Here is a 21087-nt window from a genome sequence, read left to right as displayed (position 1 = left end):
TGTACAACTTACCAAATATGGAAACTACCAATTATGAAAACTAGCAAATAAAGAAGCAACTAAATTACCAAAGATAACAAATTAAAAATAGAAACTAGGACGGCAACCGCTAAGGGAATGGATGAATTAAAAGCAAGAAAGTCACTTAGGAATGGATTCCACCATGAGAATTAGGGCAAATCAATGACTAGCATATTATGGCAAAGCATGCATACGACCTAGGTCTATAAGATATGCGGCACGGCTCATATACGGTTAACATATCCTATGAAAATAGTGCTCATACAACATACAATGTAAACAAAAAAAATACATGAACATACTGGTTTCACAATGGATACGGCTAATGAACATGTATATAGTTCCTCTTGGAATGACATACAAGCTGTGGGCGGTCATCCATTGTAAGTTCAATATTGATCATGTCCAATAATCACATAGACAATGCTAGCCATCAATTCTTCCTTCTCTCATGTTTTCACCCACTCCCAAGAGGAGAGGTTTAGCTAGCCATGAAAACAATGAAGAGGGAAGAAATGATTGATGGAGAAAACGACATAAAAATTACTAAAACTAAAATTTATAAGAAAAAGAACTTAACTGATTCTAATAACTCCAATGAAGATGATTCTATCACTTGAATCCCATCACTTGAAGCCGCAGCCAGTATTGAAGAACAAATGACCAAAGTGTATAATAAAAATTATACATATGATTTTAGGGATGGGGAAATAAAAATTATCCTAACAATTATTCTAAAAATTAAAATTACATATGATAACCTAATTACATAAGATCAAAAAAAAAAAAACTAAAAAGTAGGGGATGAGAAATCAGGTATAAGAAAGAGGGCTGCTGTCAACTAAAAGAGAACTAAACGAAACTGGGAAAGAAATTCTGCTACTGCTGTATTGGAAGAACATTGTCGCTACTGTAACAGAAACATAACACTTAAAGAAAAAAAAAAAAAAAACTAACGAATCTGAAAAAGGGCTGTGCTCAGTGCGGTCAAGAGATGGGGTTTTTATAATGGGGAGAGAGAACTTGTGAAAAGGAGATAGGAGAGATGAGAGAATTTGAGACAAAGTGGGAGAGAGAAGAAATACAATCCGAATTTACCAAAATAAAAGAGATACAATGCGAGAGAGTATCCGAGAGAGATCAGAGAGAAAAGATATTTTTCTGTTTTGTATATTTTTTTATTTTAAATTTCAACTTCACTAAGAATTGTTTTTGGGCTATATCTTTTTATTCTGGGTCCAGATGGCACTAACTTGAGAAATAAAGTTGCACCATTTTAAATTCCAGATGATATGAGCCCAATATCCAATATCTTTTGAAAGATTCTTGATTCTCCAAAATTACCGTTATGCGCCTATGCTTGATTTTTCTTTCTTCTTCTTCTTCTAAACTCGAATCGGCTCTAATCAAGTGACTTCCGATGTTGCGCATTGGAAAGCTAATTAGACTGAATTCTTCAACCTTGTAACCTGGCATTTGGCGATCCAATTAGACATGTATTCTGCACTTTGATCAAAACGTCCTTAAACCTGAAAAATGACAAAAAGTACCCGAATAGCACTGTTCAATGTGGTAAAATAAATGCTTTATATCATAAGATTTCACACATAAATGTGTCCATCACCATACTTGACGTCAAGTACATCTAATAGAGGGAGGTGGATCCCACCTTGGGCAGGGGGTAGGATAGTCATTTCTGCCTCCTCTGTTAGATGTACTTGATGTCAAGAAAGGGCAGTGTAATTGAGAGGCTAAAGATTCCCACAACCCCCCCCCCCCCCCCACAACCGTGGAAAAAAAAAAAAAAAAAAAAAAAAGAAGAAGAAGAAGGCAGGTAGTGGAAGCGTCCTGGGAATTTCAAATGCTGAAAATGGCAATACAATTTTCTGTAATTAGTCGAAGACCAGGTTCCTTCAGGTCAAGCCCTCGTCCCATGGTACTCAATTATTCGGAAAGAAAATGAGGAGATGGCGACTTAGGAGAAAATACAAAAACAACAGACGAGGAAGACAATAATGGTGCTTACCGTAGATTGTTGTTTATATGGTGGTCGCCAGTAGGGATGTCAAAATTGAGACCGTACTGGATAAATCGGTCCAAATTGAACCAAAATGGTCCGGATTGACCTGTACCGATGGCTTATTGGACAGGTTTTGGATTGGTGTATTACAACCCCGAAACCAAATCGAACCACACCTGAAACTGGAAGAATCTGACATCGAAACCAAATAATCTACCCCGATAACAACCCGAAACCCTTAAATAGAATCAGATTTATCGATTATTTAACATACTTTTGTATAAATATGTATGTTAAACCGAACCCAAACCAAAATCGACCTCGATAACAAACTGATACAACCTGAAACCGAACTTTCCTTATATTTTGTTTTTGGATTCACCATTCCTGTATTGAAACCGAGTCAACCCGAACTGAAACTGGCCCGATCCGACTGATTAAGAAAAATTTTAGGGAATGAATGCATTACTTACTCAATTACTTGGTTTTTTCCCAATGATTTATCTTTTTTGTTGTAAAATAATAACCCAACCTCCCACTTGTTCAAGCATCTTCTAAGCACATTCTTATCTTTCCATTTGTTTATTATTTGGAAAAAGTAAAAAGTGGTAGATAGCAAGAAAGGACTAGAATCTGACTTCATCTTCAACTTCTGCTACTACCCCCATTGCATTGCAGTCTTCAGATATTTAAAGCACATTCAAATTTACTATATTGTTTGACTTGTCATTTTCCTCCCTTTTTTATCTGATTTCTCCAACTCTAATCCACATTGGCAATTAATTACAATTCACCAAACTGTTGGGGTTGTTGCTCTCACATTATCGATCATTATGAGGTCACTTGAGAAACACCAACACCTGTTTAAGTGGTAGTTTATACTTTTCAAGGGACCACCCAGGAAAGCAACTAGGAAGTTCAAAGCATATATATATGTAAGCTATAAAAATGCCTGTTTTAGACTGCATCTTAGCATCTCTTTGGTTGGATTTCGATTTCAGATTGATTTTTTAATATAAGTCAACGAATAGTTTTTTAGTCAATAAATCAAAACTGTTTTGATTGCATTACAAATCCAGCAACCAAAGCAACAGAGAAATGACTCAGAGACAGGAAAAGGGGATGGGGGGGTGGGGAAGAGAGACGACAGGGCAGGGAGGGGTGGGATGGGCGACGAAGGAAGGTGTTGGGGTACAGGGCTGGGGGCTACAGCGATGAAGGGACGTGGGAGGGTCCAGGGTTGAGGTTGCACCGACTAAGAGAAGTGAAAGGGGACTAAAAAAATGAATAGGGGAGGGATTGGTTGAGGAGGGGGCTGCGGGTTGTGGCGAGAGGTGGAGGTGTGAGGTTGGTGATAGAGCAGAGGGGGTGGAGGGAGAAGGGCGATGGGTGTTGCAGAGGGATGGTTGGGTTGCAAGGGTAGGGGAGGGTTTCCAGGGGAGAAGAAGGTGAGGTGGGGTGTCGATAGAAGGGGGTTGCGCAAAGTCAGGGTTGGGGGCAAGGGAGAGGGGTTTGCACAGAGGCAAGGTTGGGGGCAGAAGGGAGTAGATGTGAGGGCAGGGGAGAGTGGTTGTACAGAAAAGGGGGTGTGGAGTTTAGATAAGAGAGATACGAAATGAAATTTTGAAATGGGCCCCCAGCTATTTCAAAATTTCGATTTCTATTACTTTCTAATTAACTATTAAAAAAAAAAATAGGATGTGTGGGTTTAGTCCTACATCGGGCGTGTGAGTATGGTGTGTGTTGTGTATATCTATCATTTCACGGTCCTAAAAGTCGATTAATCTGTTGAGATTGACGTGTGGTTTGTGTGATTACACCGTCATCAAAAAAAAAAAAACTAACTAAAGCGTGTGTTCATGTGGTGGATGGGGTGGGTGGGTGTGTATTTGTGTTCATCTGCTTCAAGATAATACATAGGTTTGGGTTTTTTTCTTCATTTTATGATTTTGTGATAATAAAAACCATTGATCATGCTTTCCCAATCAAAGTTTACATTTTCTGGAAATATTAGCAACACATTTCATTTAATGAATACCTAATCAATCATACCTGTCAATATGGCAATAACTGAGCATGGTCGATCATGTTACACTAGATACAATAGATATATAGTGCGTACAAAACAAATTGTAAAGTTCTCAGCCAATACCCTTGTTAGAACATGAATTGGCTTGAACCTTCAAGGCGCGTTATAGAATCGTTTTCTTTAAGACGAAATTTGTCCTTACTTCCAGCTGCAAATAGGTTGCAGACGAATTGTCTCACAGGATACAATGAAGCCTCAAGTTGTGTTGATTATCATGGCTGCGTATTGCATAAACGAAGCCTAGAAACGGTTTCAGAAAGCCAGTAGCAGAGGAATCAGTTTCCTGCAGCTAAACAGACTCTCTACAAGATCACTCTTAGAATGAGGAGAAGAAAAGAACGTTTTTGGGATATATCCAAATTTGAAAATCCTCTGAATATTAATAAGCCACTTGGCACATGTTCCCAACTGATGGATTCTTCCATCTTTGAATCTGGGCCGTTAGATCGTAATTATACGATCTAAACCATCCAAACACATAACAGTCATAACTGTTGATCAACTGAATACGTTGATCTCATCAAGATTCAAAAGTGCCAAGTGCGTGCGCCACTAACGCCTCTACAACCCACTGCCCACGCTGCGCGTACGCGTGCGCATTCGGACGAAAGACCTCGCCCATACACGGTAGCTCGCACATACACCATAGCAATCTTTTGTTTAATAACTTAAACTATAGATATGGCTATATTAAATATACCAAAATATATACTCCTACGTTTCCAATGTGGGACTATTCCCAACACCATTACCATTATGTTGAAAATCTCCAACAATACCCATCTCCTACTGGCAACAATCAGAGAAAAGTTCCAATCTTCATCAAACTAATTTTCTTTTTATAAGAATTTCTTACCTATAAAACTTGAGTTCAAAACACCAAGAACAATCCTCACCTGGATAAAAGTAATTTACAAGGCAAGTTTAGTAGAAGTCCAAAACATTTTCAGACTTATGGATATACTTCTGAGTTCCTAAATTAATCAGAATTCTCACAACAAATAAAAATGAAGTAGTTTTCCGTGAACTCCTTCAGCAACTCAGATAAATCCTCACATCTTAATAAGAATTTCTTAGCCTAAAATTATCAAAGTAGCCTTTTGCAACCTATGAGTTATGACAAGAGTGTGCTTCCACTGACCGAATACTCTCTTTCCCACTTTCTTCCCAAAATCAAACTCATCTGTGACACAAAACCCATTTCTCTTTTTGATTGTTAAATCTCTTCTTGCAAGAACGAGCCCCACCGACTGGAATCTTTCCTATTTTTTCATTTCTACGTATTATTGAATCATTCATTAGTGTGGGAGATTCTTGCAATTTGAATTTGAATTGGAATTTTCGTATTTATTTTTCTTTTTCTTTCCTGGATACTCTATAAATGCAATTCTACGTCAGGTGAGACCCACTTCCATGGCTGCACAGCAAAACCTGAGAAGGAAACGGAAAAGTATCGAGTGATCTGAAAATCTTTGCCAAGTTATTGCGTCAGCAAATGCAATTTACTCTAGCAATGGCCCTAATTCAATCCTCATTGATATTTCTCCAAACCTCACCAGATTCTGTAGTAAACTGAACGTCACTCTTGCAAACCGCCATTGCCGCTTCAGTTTTTAAGTAGATTCAGGTTTCAGAATCAGGGTAACTAAACAGTTATTCTGATAGAATTTCAAATCTACAGATACTCTCATCTATTGATGTTACATCTGAATCAATGCAGACATTCAAAAATTTACGCAACCAAACGCAATGTTAAACATCTTAAAAGGAGCTATGTCATTTCATTTAGATTTCTTATTAGATAATCAATATGCAAAATTTGGTTATCCCCAAAAATAAAAATGTATATTTATTTTTCCTTTTGGATTTTATAATTCACTGGTTCATAACGAAGTTATTTTATCCAAGTTTTTTTCAGGGTTTTGTTTCTAGCAACTCTTATAGTAGACCTGGCCTTAATTGCAGTTGTTGGATGGGAATAATTACTAGGGCCACAAGACCAGTAGATAAAGAAGTAGGTCCTGATCTCAAGCGTATCGATAAGATCAGACGATTTCTCCAACTGATCCCTTATCAAAATTCTTGATCTTTAGCGAATTCTTCAACCGTTGATGGTTTTGTTTTGCACCCAGAGTGAAAAGAGAATCTCTTCAGCCATGAGATCAGACTCTCTGATTAAATTGGAAAAGGTAATTTTGAGGTGGGAGGTAATGATGACATTCATTCTTCACACATATCAATATTCACAAGATCAAATGATCAATGACAAAATTAGCCAATCATGATTTTGTCTTATCTTGTATATATATTTTTTTCATTTTTTGGCATCCAAACATAACTCTAAAGATAAAGTTTTGTGCAATGGGTTGAATTCTTCACTCGCTTAATGTATTGTGTAATTATTTGTCCAATATATGTTGAAGGATCGAGTTTCCCTCCACCTATAGTGAGTGGGAATGGGGCTCCATTTATCGTAGGTGTCGAAAAAGTATTTTTATGGGTGGTGAACCGTCATCATCTACTGGCGGAAGAAAACTTTGTCCTACGTTGAGTCCCAAATAATTTGAGTGCTTCCAAAGGCCCATTCAAGTGCAATAATAACCGTTAATGATGAAAACTCATTGGACAATCATCAGTATATCATGTTCTATGGAGTTGAAGAGAAGTTATTTGTCGTTGTTGCTGGAATCTGAACTACCACATAAGTGGGAGATCTGCACACCACAAACTAAGATTTGAATAAGCGAAAAGGTCGAAATGACTCCGAGGTTGACTCCTTGATGCCAAAATCAGTAATTTGAGCAACAATAGTGAGAGCTGGAACAGAATGAATAGTTAGATAAGAGTAATACATGCAATTGAGCATCCTCCTTTTTTACCTTAGCTTTAAACTTTGCCTTCCTATTAATAGGATGAGAGGCGATGGAGGGGTTTGAGCTTTAGTAAGTCACAACAGTTGTAACCCTGTCTTCCATTTTGACTTAATCATCTACCATTTGTTAATCATTCATTGATGGACAATTTTTATGCATATCATTCTTCATTAAGAAACAAATTTGCACGGGTGATCTATTCTATTCACCTCTTATCCCTTTTCCCACCCAAGTGGTGAAGGTGTATTCCAGGAAAATTATCTCTTGCAATTCTGCCCGGTCCATTTCTCCAGGTCCCTCTAATAAGGGGATGGATCCCACCCGAATAGTATGTTCGGACAATGGATAGGATGGTCATTTCCATCCCCAATGAGACGAATTGTAAAAAATAGACGGACAAGGAATTGTAAGGAAAAAAGATCCGTATATTTCATCAATATTTCTCAAATTTCAAGATTTTATTAAGCTTTTCCGTGACCAACCCTTGGCCCAGTTTCCACTTTCGAGGCATCTTCACTAGTCACACTACTCACTGCAAACGCCACGTGATTACGTATATGGCATGACGTGTTCATGGGCCAGGCCAGGTTTTATCGTACCCGGGTGGTCACATTGACAGAAACAGAATCCTGATTCCTGAACTTATCCGTTATCGGGCCCTAAATTTAATAATTGTTTTTGGTCTATCGGTTTTGTTTGTCCGTGTCAGTCCATTTTGCTCCACAATTGGGCGAAAGACTTATAAAGTTCTCCCTATAAAGAAAGGAAATCAATAAAACTAAAAATCAATTTTGCCCATAATTGAGTTCCTGCATGTTTCAGGGTTCTTTTAAAAAAAATTTTATTGGGTTTTTGTATCTGTTTCAAAACCAACTATAACTTTGATTTTACTAACGAGTTAGGACTACCAAAAATTGAACCAATAAGAGAATTAATTGGTCTTTCTTTTTTGGGTTGGATTTTTCTGATAAATATGTCCTCAAATATTTTACCTAATATTTTCTCTTAGAGTCTTGGAGTCTGATATCTATTAGACCCCACAGTTGCATTGTATCATATGGTGTCTCTCATTTCATTAATTTTTGAAGAAATTTTTTATTCCATAATTCATCATCCAATTTGGAATTATTGCTGAAAACAAAATTTTTTATTTTTTTAATTTTTTTGCGTAAGACCCATTATGAGAAGGTCCCAAGAAGGGCCCATGAGAATCACTTATTGTTACACTACTTACTACCTACTACTATTACTTAAGTCATTTAGAGAGATAACATCGCCAATTAAGACCTTCCATCACATGGGAGACTTTACAAATTTGCAACCACATTTTTAATGCCCAAGTCCACGTTAAGTCGACACCTTCTATTCCCCTTTTCAAGTCGACCCCAAGTGTGAGACCATTAGGAGAAGAAGAAGAGTGATGTTTTATTTTTAACGTAAAATTATTACTTTACCCATCAAATTAACCATGTGCTCATTAAAGAGTAAGAGTGAAATCAAATGAAATAGAAATTCTGAAACAGTTTTTCTCGGTTTATTCCACTTGATTTTTATTTCATTGAACAAGGTGCAAAAATAAAACCAAACAATTTCCGAAATAGAAATCATACCAAATTAGGCATAACTAAACCAAATAAATAAATAGGGAAAAAAAATGCTAATAGCTAGTAGTGTGGTTAGCGTATTTCCTGTGTCTGCTCCTAGTGACATTGGAAGCCGCATCCAAACCAATGCCTATGTGTGCATTTTAATTGGCTATCATTTTGGTTCAGGGGCTACAAGCCCGGTTAACGTTCTCTTTCCCAAAAACTCATATTTTTTTTCTTCCCTAGTTTTATAATGGTAACATTGATTTCTTCTAGAATTAGCAAGCCATGCCATCCCTCTCTCCTTAGTTTTAGGAAAAATCCTTATCTAAACCCTATATATACTTAGGAAAATTACTCAGATCCACAAGACAAGAAAAAAAATTACAAGAAAAGTATATTTAAAATTTGTTTTACATCTATAAATATAGGTTTTGAAAAGATTTACTTAATCCCAAAATTAGTTAGTGCTCGTCCCGCCCAAGAAGAAAATAGAATTAAACTTCCTAAAATACCATTTGATATCACTTCTTTTCATAACTTAAGACTAAAGATAAGGCTTTCTACAAAATATATACTCAAAAAATGTGCATGACAATGACACATTTTGATAATTATATAATGATACATTACTTTCAATTTATTTTAAAAACTCTTTCCTATCTTAAAGGACTTTGGAGAATAAGACAAAGGGTAATTAAAAGAAAATGTCTAGTTCTAAATACACCTATAGAAGTGTTATTTAGATACTCCCTTTAAGATATGACACTTCAACATCAACCCTAGTGCAATTTGGATCTTCTACTGTCGAGCTGTTCGGCAAGACCATGCTGTCGAGACACAACAAGGTGAAAAATATCCGCCTTACCCCTGCTCGTGGATCTTCTACTGTCGAGCTGCCCGGCAGGACCATGCTGCCGAGACACAGCAAGGTGAAAAATGTCCACCTTACCCCTGCTCGGGCAGGGGTAAGGCGATCATTCCTCGCCTTGCTATGTCTTCGCAGCTCGGCAGTAGAGGATCTGGATCCACCCTAGTGGGGTAGTGGATTTGTCTTGTTGAATTTTTGTCTTCACTAGTTCTCTACTGCTCAATACAAATAGTGAGACGACAACACTTCTCTCTCCAGACTTGAAGTGCCACAAACCCGACCCCATCGATGACACAATATTGTCAGCTTTGGCAGATGTGTTTCAAGGCTTTAAAACGTGTCATGCCAAGTAAGGGAGGCCATAGCTTATATGCGTATTCCATGAAACATCCCCAAATGATGTGTGGTTTTCTGTGGTTTTAAATTCACGTTTCCCCTGCAGATGTATCCCAGACAATCAAACTCATCTCTGGCTCCGATTTTGATACTAATGAAGTGTCAGGTCCACCATTGACACGATATTGTCTGCTCTGTTAGATGGGCCTTACAGATTTAAAATGCATTATGCCTAGTAAGGGAGACCATAGCATATATATGCATTCCATGGTACATCCCCAAGCGATGTGGGAATTTTTGTGTTTCTACAAGACCCACAACTCCACCCTCCAATCTCCACTAAGGTTGTAAATGGTTAGTCGACAATTTGTAATCGATTCGTATTCATATCCGTTTAAAGGAATCTGTATTCGAAAAATCAATTTATAGAAACTATCTAAATCTATTCGAAAGCTAATTGGATGTGGATATGAATAGTGTTATATTCCATTCGAAATCGATTTTTTTACATCCCTACTAACAATTTCTATGAATCCAATGTATTGATATATTGCTAGTGAAGGCGTCAACCATTAGTATACCAAAATGCACAATGTCTGGCTGCAATGGTAAAAACCTCTCAGGTCTGGGGATAATGCAACTATGGGCAAGAGATCTATCTCTACTTGATTGCATGGTCTCTACACAAGCGTCTAGACCAATGGGTAAACACGCCTGGATATCTACTAAGGGGGTAGAGACGTCATCTCACGGTGCCCTATGAGAAGACGTAGAAAACCCACCACCAAGTAGAAATCTTTTTCCCTACAACTATCACAAAGAACTTTACTTCATAAATAACCAACAGTAATCTGTACAAGGTTTTGAAACGATCCTGATCGACGCACATATTCATATACTTGCATTTATGTCTGTAATCGTCATTCGTATGAACACACCCAATGCATCTACCATATGGTGTCCCTTGTTGTTAGACAGACTCCATCAAGAGGATAGAGGACAGAAGAAACCAAATTTCTTCGTCTAAAATAATCCAAATTGGCATTCAATGTACGTTGACTAACGACAAAAGGGGCAATATGGCCAAAGCATATAAAAGCTTTACCCGCATCTTCTAACATATTCTATCTTGTATCCTTGATTATGAGTGAGACCATTTTAGAAAGCTCGAGGGGCATTTTGGTCTTGTAATTAGTTCAGTAAAGCTCACGCAGCAGGGAGTCTTGATCGGATGGGGTGAAATGTTCACATACTTATGATTGATGTCCTTTCTACAATCGTTGAGATGATTAGCATGATTGTCTTGATTGATAATCTTGTCTACTTGATTGATTTTTGGGGAAATTACATGATTAGTAACTTTTGGGTTTTCATTTACAAAACTGTCCACCCTATGTTTGAGTTAACAAAAATAGACAAAAACAAGTTAAGGTTTACAAAACTAGACAAAATAGTGTCTCTCCCTCCCACACTTATTTTTTTAGATATTTTTACCCCTATCGTTGCCTTCTCGTCCAGGCATCGTCTGTTCCCTGCAACCCTACCCTTGTCCCAGCCACCGCAAATCTCTGCTATCCCAAATAACAGAAGAACAAAAAAAAGAGACTTTTTCAGAGGGAAATTGCCGAGGAAGGAAGGAGAGTCACTGTTTTATCTAATTTTGTAAAATTAAACTTGTTTTTGTCTATTTTTGTTAACTCAAACATAAATGTGGACAGTTTTGTAAATAAAAACCCAAAAGTAACTAATCATGCAATTTTCCCTTGATTTTTTTCTCATCTTTAGATGATATGAGAATCTCTTGAACCAGCTGATTACTAGATGATGACTTGGAATATATATCATTAATAGAGCAAGACGCTCAGGCAAAGGTAAGGCGATATTTTCTGTCTTACTTGTATGTGGGGCAGGGCGCACACGATAATACCGGGCTGACGGAAGTAGAGGATTTCGATTCCGCGAAAGTATCACAGACCTAAGCTCGTGGAAAAGTGAAAGACTAACAATAGAGCAAGAGCAAAGCGGCTCTCTCTCTCTCTCTCTCCCCCCTACCTACAAATAGTGATGATCAGACTATTACGCGTCTCAAAACATTCCATGAACGTGAAGACCTTTTATCCTGGTGATGACTTTCAGAAATACCAGAAATAGCTTCCATTTCATCAGAGAAAAGTGAGAGAGAGAGAGAGAGAGAGAGAGAGAGAGAGAGAGCTCTAAGATGCTTCATACAATGCTTCTGTGGTCCATAAGAGGTTATAATTCAATTCCATAACAACCCACTTGCCGAGATTATTAAGCCATGAATATGGAGCACTTGAAGAATCCATGGTTCTAAGGTGACCCAACTCTCTCCACTTCTCATCAGCTTTATATGATTTATTTGTTTCCTTCTGCTGCTATTGTTGTTGTTTTAGTGATTTTTGCTGTGTTTCGTTTGATGGGTTTTGTTAGAATAGTCTATGTGAATTAAGAGAACTTGCTCTTTTTAGTGTAGATTCATGGCTATGCCTCTTCACAAGATGGGTAAGGAGGATAACAAGGATGATGGTGTTTCTGAAACGAACTCCAAGTCGCCGGAGATCCGTACTTTTTTCGCCTTAGTTGACAAAGCACATAGTTTACAATTGCTTAATGAGAAGAATCAAGGATCAGAGAAACCACTAATGAACAATTTCAGTGTATGGCAGCCTTCATTTGAGCCAGAAGACTTCAATTTACCTCCAAAGAGAGCTTCCACTTCCATTTCCACTGTGGATCATCCCATAAGTGGACTTGGTGATGAGGGAAAAAATGAGGAGAATAGATTGAAGAGAGGTTTGAAGAGGCCAAGACAGTTTCTTGATTTGGCTCCACTTTTTGTTTCTGAGGAAGGATTGAAGAAAGGAGATACTGGGAAGGTTTTTTTATGTGATCTTAACAAAGAAGCTGAATCATCTGAGGGTGTTAATGGGGGATCTAGTTGAATCTTGAACTTGGAATTAGGAAGAGTTGGAATGAGTGATTTTAATAAACAGTAACTCAATGTCTGTGAGGAAGTGATGGTTGTATGTAGAATGTGGATAGATAATTTATTTTATGTTTTAATTATTATTCAATAACATAAACTGATAGATGTTTGGTGACTCTTTTTAAAGTAGAAAATAAAAGTGACAGGTAATGGAATGAGATATCACATAAATATAGGCCATAAATATAGGCCTCTTTGGATGAATCCACAATGCAATTTCATTGACTAGTTTTTTCTCCTTTTTTATTATTATTATTATTATTATTATTATTATTAGTAGGATAAGAGATCTCTATTTGGTCACATGATCTCTACATAAGCATCTAGGCTAATGGGGAAGCACGTCTGGGTATCTCTACCAGGAGTAGAGACGTCATTTCACGATACCTTGTGAGAGGTCGTAGGAAACACCACCAAATGGAGATTTTTTTCCGTTATTATCATTATTTTGTGGGTTCTATATTGAGTAGCAGAAAGCTGAAAGCCATCATCTATTTAAGGATTTCCATGAAGCTAACTGATGTATTAAAGTGATTCAAGAAAAACAACCAAACACAGCCTTAAAGTTTGTTTAAGAATAAGATTCTAGATGATGGAGGCTTTCTTCAAAGTCTAATAAAATTCTAAAACAGAAAGAGAGTTATAGTTTCTTAGTTTCCAAGTCTTCTGATTCATGCTACTCATGTGAGTTTCTAAGTTGTTTCAAATTACTTAGTAACTAAGCTGAATTAAAGGTTGTACAAATGATTCACTTATGAAAAGGGTAACATCTAGGTTTGAGATTGCACCTTGTGTCCATAGAGTTGCAGTTCAAGATCTATGTGACCTTAATGGAAATAAGATTATTAAAAAAAATAAAAAATAAAAACTAAAACTAAAACTAAAACTATGGCTCATACAAAAATAAATGTAAAAAAAGATCATATGGATTCATATGTTAGCTCAAATTGCATTAATCCATAAATGTGGTCCAGGTTTTTTTTTTTTTTTGGGGGGGGGGGGGACTATTAAGGTCAAGTTTTTCCACCATTGGGGGGGGGGGGGGAGGGGGGGAGGGGACTATTAAGGTCAAGTTTTTCCACCATTTTTTATTTTAGTTCTTCAAATTTCTCTTAGTCTACTCACTATATGACTTCTTTATTTGACATTGACATCCACTTGGAAGACTTTGAGTGAGTCAAGTCTTTTGAGTTTTTTTGTTTAACATTGCCATGAGACACTCATGGATCTTCTAAGAAATGTCTATTCATGTAAGAAAGATCAAATATGTTTCTTGTATCTACAAATAGATTTACATTTTGAGAAAATCTTATTGTCACCATATGTATGGTGACATGCATTGTAACATAGCTCTTATTTTGTCACAATAATAAGTAACAATATTGATCATTGGATATCTAGTTATCTACGAAATGATCAAAATTAGTCATATATAAAAATTTGAGTCTTACGTCCAATCATTTCTTCATCCATATAATAGTATACCCTCTCATGTATATCTCTGCACCACCATAATCTCATACACTGTTTTTATAATCTTGAAAATTTTCATGTTTATTTTGCCATGTGGGTAACTTTAATTAAGCGGAATTTGACATGTAAACAAGGGACCATGGGGTATTCAATTCCTACCTATAAATTTTATCCTTCTTTGAATTGCCACGTGATGGAAATGATATATAGTTACGAAATTAAATATCACCAATTTGGTTTTTTAGCTTGCTAATTTTGTACTTCGGATGGAGGTCCTTTTTTTTTTTTTTTTTTCACTTGGCGATTTGTTGTTGTGGTGAAGGTTTATTTGGTTTATTGAATCTGTTTATCCAATAAAGAAAAGTAGACTCATAACTTATAGGCCAACCAAAAAATTTAACTCATGTGAAAAACATCAAACATGTTTCTTATAATTAAGAGTGGATTATTATTTATTTAATTAAAAGAAAAATGTTCAAAGATCACAAGCTCCCCTAGTATTGGTGAGATAAAATAATCATATTTATCGTTAACATGCAAGGGCATACAAATTACAGACATATTAGAACTTGACATTAGTTGATAAGGTTTAAAACCCATAATTGGGCACCGGATTGACCTCCATTGATTTTGATTTGAATAGGATCGGATCAGTCGGGAATCAATTGAAAACTTAGAAAATGGAATCAGAAAGAAGAAACATAGATTTTCATCGATCTTTGATTTCATTCATGGTTAACTTTAAAATAGACTTTGAGAATCAAACATAATCAGAGTCAATCGTTGATTGATTCCAATTAGAATCACCAGGTTCCAATCTTATTTTTTTAAGAAGAAAAGTTCTCTATAGGGGAGTGTACCACCCACATCCAGACATAGGGGGCGAAATAATCGCCCCAGCCTCCAATGAAAGGCGAAAATCCTGCCCCCATGATGCCAACGTCTCTCTCATCAAGTTTCAAATGCATAGAGGCCACGCTCCCCCAGAGAGAATGCAAACTTTTTTTTTTAATAATCAAGAATTTTGGCCATTTGGTCTTTTTCAATTCTTTTCCCCCCTCTCCCTTTTCCCCTTGAGTTGATGCTTATTATCCATTTTTTCTTGGATTGCTTTATTCCTAATAGATGTAAATGTATATTTCAAGCATACAAAACTAAAAGACCTTCTTAATTTAGTAAGTATGGTCAATGGTTCATATGTTTTTATAATACATGTCTCTCATAAAGATCATGAATGTGGGAAACAAGATCCAATGTCTCTCATAATGACCATGAATGTGGGAAACAAGATGCAATGTTCCTTCCATACTTGTGCTTCTTTTTGTTTTTTTTCTACCTACCGATGGACCACCACCCCCCTCCCCCACAACCCCACCCCCCCCCCCATCCCTCCTCTCAAAATGGGGACCGGTGGAATGTCTTGTTCTTTCCTATTCACTTACATTGACCACCACCCCCCCTCCCCCACAACCCCACCCCCCCCCATCCCTCCTCTCAAAATGGGGACCGGTGGAATGTCTTGTTCTTTCCTATTCACTTACATTGACTAAATAAGGATTTTATCATTAATAAAATGCGTGCAAGACTTTTACAACCCTAGAATTGTGTTAAGAGTTAAAGACTGACCTATTCCTATATATTCACATGCGGCTTGGCGGGTCAATTGGCAGTCAAGGAATGAGAGTGTCTCCTTATACTGATTCCTCTAGTTTTATTAGGCTACATTTACTCTTTAGAACTCAATTTAAAATGATTTTAACTGTGGCAAGCAAATAATGGTATATATCCTTCCTCAATGTCCTTTCCATTTGCAACTTTCAACTGAGAACACTATGATATGTGGTAGACGTGCAAGTTTTTCAAACACACATTCTCTGTTAATAATGGGAGAATGTTCTCAATGCCGCAGCGCAGGTTACGCCTAGGCTCATGGAATTGCACTCCAAAAAGAAAAAAGAAAAAGGGGAAAGTTTTTCCTCACCATGCGGTGAATTGTCCACCATAGTATCCCAGAGTTCATAAATCCTTATAAGATTTTAATTTGTTTCCTAAATGACCCTCGTGTAATCATCGAAGCCTTGTAGCTAATGGATTCATGAGGCCTTAGGTTGAGCCCGGCCCAACCCGACCCTGTCTTCTTCTTATTCCTTGTTTTTTCTCTCTTCTTCTTCTTGCTCTATCTTCTTTCTTCTTCTTCTTCCTCTAGAGCCACCTCGATTCAGGATTTCAAAACAACCAGATCAGAAATTTATTCTTTCTTTCTTCTTCTTCCTAGCCTAACCAGCCCATGCATCTCCCTTCCCCCCTACCTCCATGGTCTGGGCCAATTAAGGTCAGAGTTGGATTTTTCTAACCATGAGTCAGGGCCGAGCCAGGCCAGGAGAGGGCCTAGCTAAGGGACTCAGCGTTGGGCTGGGGTTTAAAAGATCTAGCCCAACCTGACCCTGTTGCAACCCTAATGGACATACACACGTATACATCCCAATACATACAAAGGTGTTTAATTAAATTAGGCTCTAAAATTTGTCATGTGACCATCAGATCATGTCTTGACCACATCACCTTTTCACGTGGCAAAAATAAGTATGGTTGCCCACATATTCTTGAGTCTTGACAAAGAAGTTTTGGCCAATACATAAACCCACCATGATACAAAGGATCCGATTCCTCTACTTTCGCCTGCCTGGTACTGCCGTGTGCCCCCACACACAAGCGTAGTGGAAAGTACCGTCTTACCCCCGCTCGGGCAAGGCTCTCGAGTAGGGATCATTTTCATTTTCATGCTTTTACTCCTCCAACCCCCCCTCCCCCCCCCCCCCCCAAACAAAAAAAAAAAACCAGGTACTAGAGGATCCGATTCCTCTACTTTCGCCCGCCTGGTACTGTCGTGCGCCCCCACACACAAGCGCAGTGGAAAGTACCATCTTACCCCTGCTCGGACAAGGCGCTCGGGTAGGGATAAGGCGGTACATTCTGCCTTGCTTGTGTGTGGGGCACACACGGCAGTAGGGACAGGCAGAAATAGAGGAGTCAAATTTGTGGAAGCATCCAAGGAATTTCAAATGCTGAACACACCAATACAATTTTTGTAATTAGTCGGAGACTAGGTTCCTTCAGGTCAAGCCGTCGTCCCATAGTTCTCAATTATTAGGAAAGAAAATGAGGCGATGGCGACGTAGGAGCAAAAAACAAAAACAACACATGAGGAAGACAATAATGGTGCTTACACTAGATTGTGTAAATGGTGGGTAGGGGTGTCAAAATTGAGATTGAATCGAACCAAAATGGGCCGGATAGGCCAGCTCCAATGGTTTATTGGACAGGTTTCAAATTGGTGTATTACAACCCCAATAAGAAACCAATAACAACCCAAAACCCTTAAAAAAATCAGATTTATCAAATTATTTAACCTACTTTTGTATAAATATGTATGTTAAACCAAACCCAAATCGAAGTCGACTCTGATAACAAACTGATACAACCTGAAACTCAGATTTATCAAAATATTTAACATATTTTTGTATAAATATGTATGTTAAACCGAATCCAAATCAAAATCGACCCCGATAACAAACTAATACAACTTGATACTGAACTTTCCTTATATTTTGTGCTTGAATTCACCATTCCCACATCTAAACCGACAACCCGATCCGACCGATTTGCAATAATTTTAGGGAATGAAATGCATATAACTTACTCTTAGTTACTTGGCTTTATCCCAATGATTTATCTTTTTTGTTGTAAAATAATAACCCAACCTACCACTTGTTCAAGCATCTTCTAAGCACATTCTTATCTTTCCATTTGTTTATTATTTGCAAAAAATAAAAAGTGGCAGATAGCAAGAAAGAACTAGAATCTGACTTGATCTTCAACTTCTGCTACTGCATTGCAGTCTTCAGATATTTAAAGCACATTTATAGTAAAAAAAAATTGCCTATATTGTTTGACTTGTCATTTTCCTCCCTTTTTTTTCTGATTTCTCCCACTCTAATCCACATTGGCAATTAATTACACTTTACCAAACTGTTGGGGTTGTTGCTCTCACATTATTGATCATTATGAGGTCACTTGAGAAACCCCTGTTTAAGTGATAGTTTATTACCATCCAGGAAAGCAACTACGAAGTTCAAAGCATATATATGTACGCTGTAAAAATGCCTGTTTTAGACTGCATCTAAGCATCTCCTTGATTGGATTTCGATTTTAGATTGATTTCTTTAAATAAGTCAACGAATAGTTTTTTAATCAATAAATCAAGATTGGTTGATTGCATTACAAATCCATTTTGGAGCTCTTGGCCGAAATAAGAGACGCAAAGGGAAAAATATGAAAATCATAGCAACCCAAGCAACAGAGAAATGGCAGAGAGACAGGAAAAGGGGCAAGGGGAGGGGGGAGGGGGGAGGGGGGAGGGGAAGAGAGAGGACAGGGCAGGGAGGGGTGGGATGGGCGACGAAGGGAGGTGTTGGGGTACAGGGCTGGGGCTACAGCGATGAAGGGAAGTGGGAGGGTCCAGGGTTGAGGTTGCACCGACGAAGAGAAGTGAAAGAGGACTTAAAAAAACGAATAGGGGAGGGATTGGTTGAGGGACTGCAGGTATGTGGCGAGAGGTGGAGATGTGAGGTTGGTGATAGAGCAGAGGGGGTGGAGGGAGAAGGGCGATGGGAGTTGCAGAGGGATGGTCGGGTTGCAAGGGTGGAGGAGGGTTTCCAGGGGAGACAAAGGTTAGGTAGGGGTGTGATGGGGGTGTCAATGGGAGGGGATTGCGCAAAGGCAGGGGTGGGGGCAGGGGAGAGGGGTTTACACAGAGGCAAGGTTGGGGGCAGAAGGGAGTGTAGATGTGAGGGCAGGGGAGAATGGTTGCACAGAGAAGGGGGTGGAGAGTTAGATACTATGTAGAAAGATACGAAAAGAAATTTTGAAATAGGTCCCCTGCTATTTCAAAATTTTGACTTCTATTACTTTCTAACTAGCTAACTAAATAACTAAAAAGTGCATGCATGCACGTGGGTGTGTCTGTGTGTGTTCATCTGCTTCAAGATAACTCATAGGTTTGGGTGTTTTTCTTCATTTTGTGGTCATAGAAATCATTGATCATGCTTTCCCAATCAAAGTTTACATTTTCTGGAAATATTAGCAACATATTTCATTTAATGAATACCAAATCAATCATACCTGTCAATATGGCAATAGCTGAGCATGGCCATGTTACACTAGATACAATAGATATATAGTGTGCTTACAAAACAAATTGTAAAGTTCTCAGCCAATACCCACCTCCTATTGGCAACAATCAGAGAAAAGTTCCAAAAATCATCAAACTAATTTTCTTTATATAAGAATTTCTTACCTACAAAACTTAAGTTCAAAACACCAAGAACAATCCTCACCTGGACAAAAGTAATTTACAAGGCTGGCCGATTACTTAAAAGACAAGTAATAAAAGCCCAAAACATTTTCAAACTTATGGATATACTTCTGATTTCCTAAATTAATCAGGATTCTCACAACAAATAAAAATGAAGGAGTTTTCGGTGAACTCCTTCAGCAACTCAGATAAATCCTCACATCTTATTATATCTCATATCCTAAAATTTATCAAAGTAGCTAAACCAACTGCAAAACATTCTTGAGGGCTGAGAAAAGAAAACGGAAAATGGTTTATGAAGAGGTCTAAATTGCTTTTTAAGTCCCAAGGAAATATCCACAAATTGAATGGTTAACATCAATAAACTAAATTACAATTCAACCTCGAACATCCAGTAATAAAAGCCATCCCTGCCCCCCACAGAAACACTATAATGGTCAATGATAAGTACAAATTACAGTTATGGCTGTCAGGACCCCAGAACTCACTTCCAAGACTCTGTTTTAACCACATTTTAACACAAAATACGAGCGTATGACAGCAAAACATTTCAATACAGTAAGCATGTTAGACAATTTTGAAACTGTTCCATATGCATCAAGAACTACTATGATGGTTTCTATCAGTTTACTGTTTTCCACCAAGAGAATTGATATTCTCCTCGGTAGTGAAAATAACTGCACAGTGAAAATATATTTTTAAGTATTAGAAACTGACATTAACCTGAAAGCAGAGCCTGAAACAAATATGGGTGAAGAAAAAAAAGATGGTATATGTATAGCCAAAATTATAAAAGAATGATGGAATATAGACTAACCTATTCAAGGGCTGATGATGACTTTGTGGTTGTGGAGGGAGATGAAGAGGGTTCCCTCCGGAGCTCCTTAACAAGTGCAGCAAGGGCCTCCGGATTCAGACCCATATCACAAAGGGTAATGAGAATGGAGAGGGTGTGTCGATCAAGACCCGTCTCAAGAATGTTTGACATATGAAATGCCAACTCTAGTGAATCTCGGGCATTCCGTGCAGCTTCTGGATCCATAGCAAGTGAAAGACTAAAGAGACAGAAATTTCTTCATCTTAGAAGCCTCAAAAAGCTCCCACTGGACATTACAAAATCCTACTGTTAATCAGTGAAAAGAGATGCTAAAATGCAGGCAAATCCCTGGTGAGCAGGGGGAGTCAACCCTTGCATCTAAAAACCCCATGTATGTATGTTAAGCTTAGTTGTAAAATTCATTTGGTAGTCTACATTTCGAATCTTAAGCCACATTCAAATTAATCTAAAATAAAGCAGTGTAACCTAGATCCAATTACAAACTTTAAATTCATAAAATCAGGTATATAAAAGGTTTAAAAATTTTCCATTAGCACAAAAAATATACAGCAGTATTATCTCATGAAGTATTCACTCACAATGACAATATCAAATGCAAC

At 37.7% G+C, this 21087-nt stretch overlaps 1 protein-coding gene across 1 annotated transcript; it reads right to left on the bottom strand.

The window, feature by feature from the left end:
• Positions 1 to 20375: 20375 nt before the first annotated feature.
• On the bottom strand, positions 20376 to 20787 carry LOC122640573 (mitotic-spindle organizing protein 1A-like). Its single transcript, XM_043833793.1, has one exon. The coding sequence runs from the start codon at positions 20690 to 20692 to the stop codon at positions 20468 to 20470; it is 225 nt and encodes a 74-aa protein (XP_043689728.1). The 5' UTR covers positions 20693 to 20787; the 3' UTR covers positions 20376 to 20467.
• Between the last annotated feature and the right edge of the window lie 300 nt (positions 20788 to 21087).

This window comes from Telopea speciosissima, chromosome 9 (genome assembly GCF_018873765.1).
Source record: "Telopea speciosissima isolate NSW1024214 ecotype Mountain lineage chromosome 9, Tspe_v1, whole genome shotgun sequence".
In the NCBI taxonomy this organism is placed as follows: domain Eukaryota; kingdom Viridiplantae; phylum Streptophyta; class Magnoliopsida; order Proteales; family Proteaceae; genus Telopea; species Telopea speciosissima.
The sequence above is the reverse complement of the archived record's forward strand: the minus strand, read 5'-3'. Positions and strand labels throughout refer to the sequence as shown.